Source organism: Stegodyphus dumicola, chromosome 12 (genome assembly GCF_044657685.1).
Source record: "Stegodyphus dumicola isolate Sdum_Otavi_A_Nest chromosome 12, ASM4465768v1".
NCBI lineage: Eukaryota > Metazoa > Arthropoda > Arachnida > Araneae > Eresidae > Stegodyphus > Stegodyphus dumicola.
Window position 1 is genome coordinate 88,107,855 of NC_140779.1, and position 12,504 is coordinate 88,120,358.

General features: G+C 32.2%; 1 protein-coding gene across 1 annotated transcript in view; it reads right to left on the reverse strand.

Annotated features, from left to right (window-relative positions):
• Window positions 1-12,504, reverse strand: part of LOC118200827 (cell adhesion molecule Dscam1-like) — a 1,398,975-nt gene that overhangs the window by 408,832 nt on the left and 977,639 nt on the right. The window contains exon 5 of the mRNA XM_085827411.1: window positions 8,229-8,346. Coding sequence (XP_085683537.1) covers window positions 8,229-8,346 — 118 coding nt within the window. The remainder of the gene's footprint in view (window positions 1-8,228; window positions 8,347-12,504) is intronic.

The following is a 12,504-nucleotide window of genomic DNA, read 5'->3' on the forward strand; positions in this document are numbered from 1 at the left end:
GTTATACAATTATGTGAATACGCAACCTGCGGAGACACATTTATTGAATATTTAACTAAAATGCCCTCTAAAAGAAATCACTGCTAGCAAATGGTTTATGGTGGTATAAAATCCATGCATCGATGGATAAAGAAACCAGTTGTAAATAAAACAGCATCGTATGTGAATATGAAGCTTGTGAAGACCTATTTACTGAATTTTGAGCCAAAATATCACGCACAAAATTACTACATGCAAGTTCTTTACTGTGATGCAAAATCCAAATACCTTTGTTCTACAATTTAGATAGTTTTTCTGGGGATATTTTTGTGTAAATTTCGCAAACCAGTAACATATTAATCTTTTGACTGCTTGGTCAGTTAACAGAAATTCATGATATATAGTCTCAGGTAAATCGAAGAAAAAAAAATTACCTAGATTTTTGAATCAACGAGATGATTTTTCCTATGATGGTTCAACTTTGGAGCGTCATTCATTTGCTTGCTGAGCTGGATCTGCTTAGATTCACGATTTATAATTGATAAGAATGTGTTTTAAAGTGAGAAAATATCTCCTAAGCCTTTTGAGCGCAGTTGGCTTTCGAAAAAAGTCAATGTTTCTGGAACAATTTGCGAAGCGCTGATTGCAAGCTCAAATGGTCCCTAAAATTGCTTAATACGATCCAAATGATATAGGAATTGTCCCAAAAAATACCCCAGATTTTTTAGACAATTTGCTTATTCATTAGTTGAAGTGTATGGTCAACGAGAACGCAGTTTAATATCGATGCATCTCTGCCTTCAGCAAAGCTATTATATCCTTAAACAAAAACTGTTATTTTTGACAAAGTGTTGTTCTCTAATGAATTTTGTTATATTCCTAATGTTTTGTAGTAACATTTAATGTAATTTATGTTTTTTTTTTTTTCTTTTTGCAATTATATGCGCCATTTTGGGAAATAGCCAAAATAAAAAAAATTCTATTTTCATCAAAAAACGAACGACTTTTGCATATTATATTTGAAATGTATTTAATGCTAAAAAGAAATGATTTATTGCCGGATTTCAATGAAACTCCTAACAGCTGAAAAACGTTGCAAGTGATTTTTTTTTCCACGTGCATATTTTAAATGAATCATTCGCTACACTTTTTTTAGCCCAGCAGTATACGAAAACTAAAGCTTGTTTCATAGTTAATTCTCCAATAATGCAAACAGAAATGAATAAACAGACTAAACATTTTATAAGTAGGAAAAGAAGGGCTTATTTAATCCATAAATTCTCAATGCTGTTTATGACGGACATCAGGAAAAAATACAAAATATAACACTGGAAATATTTACAGATTTTGAATAATATTAAAAACTATCAGAATGTTTTCAGATATACTGCAAAGCGGGGATATATCAACAGCAGAAAAGCAGAAATATGCAATTAATGTTTTCTGTTATAGTTGTTACAGTAGTTTGATAAAAAACAATTAGCAACCATTATTTGATAAGGAATTAATATAACGTAATATTCTGAAAAATTCGATGCTTCAAGCGAATTATAATATGGAAAAATTCAAAGAATATCTTTATTACAAAGAATTTACAGAAACGTTAATCAAGCGTTTTATGAGTAATTACGATAATCAAAGTCGTTTTTAACTCTGCTAAGCATAAATGAAATTCCATGGTAAGCATATCTCGTAAACCATCATTCATTTGGAGCTTTTGTGATAATTATATTTTAGAATCAAAATGTTCTTTAAATTTATTCTGTATATTAATTTGAGGGACCTACATATAGGTTTAATGAAATATTCCCGTTCAGGAGGTTCAAAAAATTCCATTTACTGCGCATAAAATGAGAAAAACCAAATACCATTCGCTAGAATAATTTAATCTTCAGCATATTCAGTCGTAAATACGATCATTAAATACTAGCCATAAACGCATAAAACCGCTGCATGCTCACGTTAATAGATGGAAAAAAATTTTCCGACAGCGTTTAAGCAAGCATTCTCCTACGCATATGTTGAGATATACGGATTTTCGCAGTACCTCATTCCGTATTCATGAAACACTGTGTATCTTGTCATCAAGGCGATTAAGGCTTTCAGCCAAACTTGTTATTAGAGAGACTACATTTCCTTCAACTGGCTACCTCAAGCCGTTTCATTTTATTTTTGTTTGTAGAAGATATTCTTTCTTTATCGACATAATAAAACGAGGAGAAAGGGAAGCGTTCTTTTAGAAACTCTCTGTCGTCTAAACCTATTCTATTAAAGGAAATATTGCTATTGATTTTTTTAATTAACAGCTGAAGAAAATCAAATTATAATAAAACAATTTGAAGTTCCATGAAACCTAGCAAACAGTACGTTCCATTAAAAAGGGGATTTCTAATTTTTCCTTCAAAAATCAGTGTTCTTTTAATGTATGTTAAGTGCTCAGTTTGAATATTTATTCATATAGTTAAGTGCTACACTTGCAAAATTATTTTGCATGGGTAACCAAAAGGTATTCGCTTGGTTACATTGGGCTATTTGGATATGGCAATACACGCAAGGGCTATCTGTCTAAGAGAAGGAATGCTTTGTGGAGAACTTTCTAAAGGAAACTGGCTAGTGTTAAAGCTATACATGGGTGGAAAGACCGTGAAAACCACCATGCAGCCAGCCTGTTCGCCTGAGATCGAATTCGATCAAACTTTTTAAGGTGAACAGGTGAATGAAGGGCCGGGCGCCAGGACGGCTTTTTATGACAAATCGGGTATCGTCTTCTACCCGCAACTGCCTAGTTGAGTACTGGTTTTATGTTTCACAACTTACACTACAATTGACCAGACATATGCATGTACTTAATACATACCACAACATATACATATTACAGCAGTCAAACTTTATAAGGTAATTCTTCGTTCTTAAAGAAGACTATGTTTTAGCTATTTAATAAGAATATATCTTGAAGGCAGGAGGACGGGCAGTATGTTCAGACAATTAAATTCTGTGCATTACAATATTTGTACGCACGGAACGAAACAAATTAGTTAATACATATGTATACATACAGACACAAATTGTGTAAACTCTTGTAGTAGAATGCACAATGATGAAACTTTGGCATGATAATGTTTACATAAACATTTCCTTATAAATACAGTTAAAAGCAATCCATAAATTAATTAGGTATTTTCTCCCTCCTTTCTGCATGCCATCGTGGTGTAACCGTAGCACACTCGGCGCGTATTCCAGAGGTCCAGGTTTGAGTCCCGGCAAGGACATTGAACATTTTTCACATGTCCTGCTTCAACATAACCTAATTACTCTACAACTTCAGTTATTCAGCTTTCTTAACCACTCAGCCAATTCCTTTCTTTTCACCGACGGTGAGGCAGCGAATCCACTGGGGCAGTTACCATATCGGCCAGGTGCCTCGCTGACGGAAATAACTTTATACAATAGTTCCAGGATTGCAGTTTCCACAGGCCTACGTTTGGCGGATGGGCACGTAAACTGTTGTATTGCGTTACTTTACAAATGTCGAAATCCACAAACACTTTGATGTGGTTTTGTGGAAGACGAGGGCTCAAAGATGCAAAAAAGAGTGCTGGTCGAGTGAATGGCTCAGGGTTGGAAGAAGGATTAACCATTCCGCCACTAGTGGGGTTCGTCTTCTCATCCAGGAGTTAGATAGCATGCATTAAAATTATATCACCCTCATATTGGGACAATACAAATATGACGCTATCGAGCCGATAAGTTAATTGTTACACTCGAAATAGTATTTAGAAAGTGTAATAGTGGACTTTTTGTTACTAAGTGAAGCTATTTGCAACAACTAAATATTGGAAATAATTGCAAAAATAACTGGACTCCACTGTCCAGTTATTCTTTAGGATTTTTTTAATTTGCGGTTTTTAGTTTTTTTTTTTTTTTTTTTTTTTTTTTTTCGGGGGTAGATGAAATTAAAAATTTATACTTTGTCTGCTTCTGAATTTCACCTGCGTTATGTAACTAAGAATTAGTAGCATCAGTGAAAAAGTCGCTTTATTTAATTTAAATAATTTTTGGGGCTTGTAAGTTTGGAATCCTTTTGAGCTCTTTATTTGTGTGTTTTCAAATATCTGTTACAGAAATTCGGTAGTGTGATTTTACGCTGCCATCATTGGAAAACTTCATGCTATTGTAAAACAGTGTAGGCCTTAATATCTCTAATAGAGTGAAGCAGAAGTTAGCTACCTTAAATGAAATACCCTGATCTGCATATAAATAACCAATAACTATTTAACTGAAATCAAAATATAATGAAGAATAAAAGCATGGAAAGTTAATTGGCTATTGCACGTATTCAGTCTGTATGAGAACTGCAATTATATTTACTTTGGAAATGTTCATAATTTAGCTTTTGCTTTTTAGAACGGGTTTACTGCGCAACTTACAGCTTTCGTTACTATGGAAAAGAAACTTATTCCAGATGATAGGTACGTTCATTGTAAAGAAATTAGTGTAATGACATACATAATTTATCCAGGATCATTGCTTATAAAATTGGTTTTGATTTGTGTCTCGTATCTTCCAGAATTTTTCTCTTTCTAGTACAAAACATTTGAACATTTTGCATCCAATTCTCTTTTCAATTCCATTTTGTCTAGACAAGGGCTTTAAGGATTTAAATAACCAAAAGGGTCTTTCGAAGCGGCATTGTCATTTCATATAATAAGCTATGAGAAACAAAATAGTTCATGTATTAGAGAGAAAAATTAAGTAATATTAGTTGCTTAACTGTATCCCAGTAGAGTGTCTGCAGTATAAAGAGCTATATCATTAAGCGAGTAAGGATAGATATTGTATGACCTGCTGTTATTAAGCAATTTACTTTAGCCTTTTCCTATTTTTATAAGCATTTTTTAAAAATTAAACTACTTCGGAAGGATGATTTAGATTTGTGCATGCAATTTATTACTTCAGATTCAAGCATAATAAACTTAGTTTGTTACGATTAAATGGCATTAACTGCACCTCGCAACCGGGATAGTGGTTAGCGACGGTGACTTCCATACCGAAGGGCTAGGGCTCTAATCCCAGGACATGGATGTTTGTAAATGTATAGTGTCTGTGCGACATGGGGATACTCTAATTGCGCGGAGATTCGAAAGCCCTCTCGAGAAATTAGTGGTAGGGAAACAAAGGTGGAAGACCTTCAGACCCTTACACCCCCGGGGTGTTCTTCATCAAAACTGAATACTTAACTCAGCAAAGTCATATTACCACATGTATGATGTTCAAGGCTCTTGCCAACGACAGGAGCAAACTTGTTGCTTGTCTTTGTGGGCTCTGCCAGACAAGTGAGATAAGTAACAACAACAACAATAGTATTAACTGTTTTTCCAGTTTACTTACTCTGCCAGTTTGTATAAATTACTATGAGTGATTCCTTATACTGAAAAACTGAATAGTGGAACAGCTAAGCAGAAGAATTTTGCAGATTCATTTCTTGTAATTTAGTATTCATAATTAGGAATAACTAAGTTTATATGGTAATTAAGATGTTTTTATAAAATGAGGTTCTAATTCATAAGCAATTTATTAAACTTAGGTTTTAGAAATTTTCTTCATACATATTTAACATTAGATTTCTATTAAAATATTATTGAAAATATAATTATCAGATTTACTTCTCATTTACAATTTGTCTGTTTCTTAAACAACTCTCGAAACAGTTCTAGCATTCAAATAAGACATCAGGGAATAGCTCATATAATTTATAAAAGCATAGCGTCCTTAAAAATTTTATTTGACATTAAACAGAAGTGAATATCTCATAATAACATAATATACATGTAGCGTAACATAAACATATACACATAATTTTGTAAAACATATTAATTGAGAATATAATTTTCGCTAGTCAAAAGTTGAATGGTAATTTGAATGATAATTCATGCTAAACGTAATTATCAATGATGCAGATTTAGAATTTTTGACTTTTTACTCCCTTGTACGAACTAAAGGAAGTGCTGTAATCGCGAAACAATTTGGGTATTTTTTCAAGGAAAATATCAATTTTGACTGTTCCCGAATCCATTTGGACGAATTTTTTGTGTGAAACTTGTATGTACGGACAGAATATAGGGCTCTTTTTTTCCAGAACGGATCGTAAAATGGATTAAGAAGGAACTTTTTTCACTCATATACATACTTTCATATATATGTACACCACATACCTCAAAACGTATTAGCCTTAGAACGTTGAAATTTTGTGTATGAGACGTATATATGTAACAACTACATGGAAGAAGGACTTATATATATAGTAATACATCTAATAACGCATTTCTCTTTTTTATTGTAATCGAACCCACCATACTATATATGTATATATATACACACCCTTTCAACCGGGTCTGTGAGCTCTGTTTTTTTCTTTTTTTTCTTATATGTTGGTAAATTGTGCAATTTTTTTTGGTTTAAAAGTCACCGAATTATGTAATTATTATATTCCCAGCGTAAGCCCAACGTGGAGCGATTTTTTTTTTTTTTTTTGATAATATTTGAAACTCTTAGTAGTATATAGCGAGTTACATTAGTTGGTGCATCAACTTCAGTGTCGCTGTGCCCAATGGGACCAAAAGTGAAATTTTGGTGGCCTGAATTTTTTTTTTTTATTTTTGCCGGTTGGCCGAATTGCTTGTTTTTGCGTAGACACTCTAATTTTAATTGCAAAATCTGGTTTTAGAAAATGTTTTTATTTGTATTTTTGTTGTGCTTATTTTTATTATTTGTTTATTACACGTTTTTTTATTTGTGTTTATATTTTACAATTTCCATTAAACAGTGGAGATATATTTAGTTTTTGCGTATTTTTGTCTTGCTGCGAAGTGAGAACTGCATTGAATTAATAAAAAATATATATCTAGTGAAATTCGAGGACATAATTTTAAATGAGGCACAATAAAAATATGTAATGACAGGCCATACAATAATGTCATCTGACGTTCACATAAGATTTCTTATTTCTAGAAACTTTTTATGGATACTCTCGGAAATAATTCGGAAGAATTATTGGGATTTTTGTTTCAGAAATAGATGCATTAGATTCTGTTAAGACTAGCTTCCCTAAAATATTTACATTGTTAAAATACCTCCCATTTTCAACATCTTATAGATAAAAATACAGGTAACTATCCGATAACACGGTCCATAATTTCCAAACGAATATCGCATTTAAAACATAAAATAATTTTTTATTGTTGCTAATTGAAAGCTCGAATGTTTTCGACGTGAGATGCCCTTTCTCCTTTTAACAAACGATTTAAAATTTGTATTTCATCTAAAATTTTTTTTCTCTTAATTTTTTTAAAATTTGATAAAAGACATTAATACTGAAATATTATTTCGCAATAACTGCTCCTAAAACGATAAAGCAAATTAGAAACATTCACCGACATTATTTTTTTAAAAAACAGTTTTTTACAAAATCATAATTACGTAATTTATGTTGTCCACTAACTGAAAAATTAGAGCATAATATAGGTACTGAATAAATGATGGGCACGACTCAATTTCTTAATAATTTCGATATGACAGAATGCACGTATTGCCGGAATTTATTTTATTTTTGTGTGCATAAATAAATGGGTTGTTATTGTTATTACATACGATAGCATAGTACGTCACTTAATTTTGCAAACGTTAAAAATAAAATCGAAATATGTGTACATCCAATAATCGAATCCTGTTATCGAAATATGTGTACATCCAATAATGTGCTATACGAGATTTTAAAAATATTCATTAACATACTAGGCCGAAACCGTGGTGCAGTGCTGTACGACGGTTTCATCAATTTTCTAATGGGAATAGTGAAACGGTGTTATAAGAGGAATACCTATATATATACCCGCATATATAGTCTATCAGCACTTTACATTTATGTGGTCTCAAATATAACTCACAAAACTAAAATCATAGTATAGATATGTATAGCAATGAGATGGCAATGCATAAAAAATATTCGCCCTTACAAATTTTTAGAGACAGTGTGAATCTTTAGAAACGAACTGAAATAAAAGCTCAGAAAACAATTTCTGTAATATTGATTTGCACCCTTTTAGGTTCAAAATTATAGCGAGATCTGGAAAAGGAAAATCTAATTTGGAAAAGCCAATATTGACTTATGAAGTCTCCGTACACTGGAGAATCTAAAAATACTGGCATCAAAAGCTATCTGTCAACACAGGATACGTAAAATGGGAACTCACTTGTAGTTAGGTAAAGGATAGGCTTGGGCCACGCAGGTCAATTCTGCTGATGCTCCTTGTCGAACATTGATAGATGTTCTTGTGTCAGTCAATGCAGGTGGTGTAGTTCCTCGGGGATCTGTAGCAAAAGAAACAATAAAAATTTAAAAGCGTGAAATACACTATAATTTTACAAAGGGAGATCAGTATTACGATAATTAAAGAACATGTTTTTGAACATTTTTCAATGAATCTTTTAGAAACTGGAATGTTTGTATCAGTTTAAAATAAATTTCCGCATTCATCTTTAAATATCCGTATTTAAGATGGATGTTAAATATTGAGAATTTTAGAATGTTAGGATAGATTTGTTCATTAAATTTTTAACAGGTCGTAATGTTGCCATGTGAGAGATAATTGTGGTTTTATTTAACAAATGATTATTGATAACAAACCTGCTTTTTATGTATGTGGTCAAATGTTATCAATGGTTACAAATCATAAAGGATAAATGCTTTATATAAAACACATAATATAACATTACATATCATAGACTATATAACATTGCACACTGAACTTGCATTGCATAAGGCAAGGATAAACGCTTTTTATAAAAACAGTAATTCGCAGTTACTTTACAGACTTTCAACAGAACACGCAACTTAAATTCTATAAAATGTATTAAATTTTTTAAATTAAAATTATTCTATAAAATGTATTACAATTTTGGAATATTTCATACTTCTTGAAAATTTTAGCGTCTTAGTTTGATACTCGTATGTTTCATGTATATATTACAATGGACAGTTTTATAAATAGCAAGATAAAAATTTGAAATGTCATTGAAATATAGACAAGTAAATATTATAGAGAAACATAATTCATTGAAAATAGCTTTGATTGAATGTCTCTTCGAAATTTTTTTGAAAGTATTTGTAATGTTAAAGATATTAGTATTTTAGTATGAATCAAGTCAGAAGGGAAACGCGCCAAACTAAAACATAAAATTAGGGAAAGCAACAATATTATGTATGTCAAGATTCTTTTGATCTCGAAGGCAAACAGGTAGAGATCTCTTTTCATCAGAAGCAAAGAAATTTGCAACGAAAGGGAAAGTCGCGGAGTTATACTCAACAGGAGTAAAGCGAATGAGAAGTTTGAGCCATCTGTCGGCAGAAGTAGTAAGGAAAATTGAAAATTAAGTTAATAACATTTTAAAAGCGTGAGCAAGGAACGGATTGAAATTAAATACATCATCTAAACAGGATAAATCTTTGTGGACGTGAAAAGCTTTAAGAAAATCCAATTCACCAATCGAAAAAGCTTTTTGGATAATTTTTGCAGACTCAGAGTCAAAATTATGATTAAATTTCCGAACATGATTAGCTACCGAAGACTTGCTGATTTTGCCTTTTCGGACGAAAGGCTAAAAATTTCTCTGGAAATATCTACGCTCAAAGCGCTGCTTGAGGAATGATGCAACAACAGTAAACAAGTTATCTCGTAATTAATTTTCTCCGTCTTAAAAAGAAAAAAAAAAAAAAAAAAACACTTTTCTATCTTTTTTACTTTTTGTCTTATCTATTGAAATTTTATCGAGGGAAATATATTTCTCCATGCATTCAATGACAGCATTTGCAATATCCTCCCCGTGGTGCATGATTTATGTCACAAGATTCACCAACCGGTATTGATAAAGCTGAAACCAATTTAACATCTTTGATTTGTTGATTGGCTAAACATTATTACACTTTTACTGTCCTAGCAGACATTGGTAGTAATGCTTAAATTTTTGTTTTAAAAATTTCTGCCCTATTCTTAAAATGCCGAAATAGCTCTTCGGATGAATTTATAAAACAACTTCTAATGTATTTATCAGCTGTCTATGGTTTGCTTATCTTAGCAATCTCTGGACTAAGACTGTAGAGACATTAGGCATTTTTTTGAAAGCAGAATAGATGAAAAACAAACAATGCCGTCACCGGGTATTTATTAGACCCGGGTAAAATATTTGTACTTATTAGACCAAACTTATTAGCTTCATTACTCTATCAATAATTCTAAAGAGAACTTTTCTGTTGTGTCTAACTTTCATTGACCACGTTTTTAATGTATAGATACATTCCCTTGTGAATATATTTAATCCTCTTCCCTTTATCCTTTTTTTAATCCGTACGTTTGTTTGGAATCTATTTTATAGAACACTTTTGTCAATGTTCGTTTTCCCAGGAGAGATTGAAAAATTTTATTCCATTACTGCTTTTATGCTGTGGCCTAGCAAAAATACTTATTCTTGATGTTAAAAACTGTTAAATTTGTCTCTCACAATCCCAAGCTATTTTTTTGTTGAAAATTGTTGCTTTAAAGACACCATGCCTATTTACTTAGAAAATCACTCAAAGACAAAAAGTGCAATAAAATTTCAATACTCGAGAATGACGGGAAATCTTTATTAAGACGTGTTTAATAAAACAATAAATAATGTAATCTGTAAAATCTCTGCACAAAGTAATTTAATCTGTGTGTCACCAATTCAAAATAAATGTTTGCAAATAAAAAATGCTTGCAAAATTTTGATTTTAAAAATTGTTAGTTTTACCGTTCATTTACTAAAAAAACATTATCTTGAATATTGCTCGTTACAAAAAATAATTTCGATGTTATCTCTTAAAACAAACGTTTAACGTGTTTAAAGCATGTAAAAGACTTCCATCTTCAAAATAAGCTTTAGAAAATATTCGCAAGAATATAAATAAAGAAATATTTTTCTTGATCACTTATTAATTCAAATTTTATTTTGGTCATAATAATAGGTCAAAGAGCTATAAATGAACAGTTGAAAGCAAAATTGTTCCTAACCCGATTCATATATGTGGAAGAAATAATTCCAACTCGTACAAATAAGTGATACAAAAGTTCTGAGGGAAATAAAAGGGGAAGGTATATGTTCCATAAAATATAAACAAAACAAAACACTGATATGTATAGTATGGTATATATGCAAAATATTTATACATCTACGTTAGTCTAACAAACTGTGATACTATTTCAAGGAGAAATTCAATAAAAATGAATTTAAATGAACATTTTTCGTATCAGGTATGTATGGAGTATCCGGAAGTGTAAAAATCATGCTTTATTCATTACTTTAGATTTTATTATATTCGCTGAGTGTTTTATGCATATCTCCGGCAATTCTATAGTTTGTCTAAGCATTTTATAGAATGCTGAAAACTCTCTATGGAATGTATGAAATGCTAATCGTTTCATAGGCATTCCCGCTAATCGTTTCATAGGCATTCCCGCTAATCGTTTCATAGGCATTCCCGCTAATCGTTTCATAGGCCACTTTTCCCTATATTGGGTACAGAGAAAACTGGGTGGAACACAAAGTATTCGTCATAGACAAGCTGGTATAGCCCCATTCCAAAAACTATCTAGAACAACCCTATCCAGGATCGTGTGAGACGTGCCTAGGCGAATTTGTTGATTTTGTTCATGCCATAGCCCTAAGTTTTGAACCACACGCGGCGCACCGTGAAGATGCGGTTGTTTATTTAAAAACTGAACAGGGAAATCTTAAGGCATAAATAGACTTCAAACATATACGGAGCATGCATAAAGTTACATCATACATACAGTAAGGGCTTATGGTGGGGCGCATAATTCTCTGCCTTAACTTGCAAGAAATTCCATTATCTTGACAAGATATCTACGGAGGTGTTTTTGTTTGTAGGCGAATTTCATGAGCGCAGGGATCTCAATACTCTTTTGAGGTGCCTTGACTTGTGAGGGGCAGTTGAAGATGTAATGTCATCCCTTTTCCCAAATTGACAGCTTCAGGTCATCCCTTTCCCCAAATTGACAGCTATCTGACAGGCACATATTCCTTTCATAAAAATATGTAAGGAAAGGGACTTGACCTTTAATCAACAAGTTTATAATTGTCATTCTTATGAATGTTGTGTCGGTGAACCTTGGGGATGAGCCTGAATGCTCTTCTTCATTGCTTCGCTTCTTGCCAGTAAGTTTGCCATTTACTTAGGAGATGGGATTCAAGTGTTTGTTTAAGGTTAGAGGATGGCCGTGGTATTTCAACTTTGGTTGCGATAACGTACTTTGTTGCTTCTTTAGCAAATTGGTCGGCCCTCTCATTTTATGAGTGGCAGACATGTGCTTTTATCAAAGCTATCTTGATTTTTTTATTGCTGTTGGCTGAAGACAGGTTTTGTTTCTCCCTTATAATGCTGCTTTTGTGGTTAAGGCTTGTATGGTAGATTGTGAAACTGTGAAAATA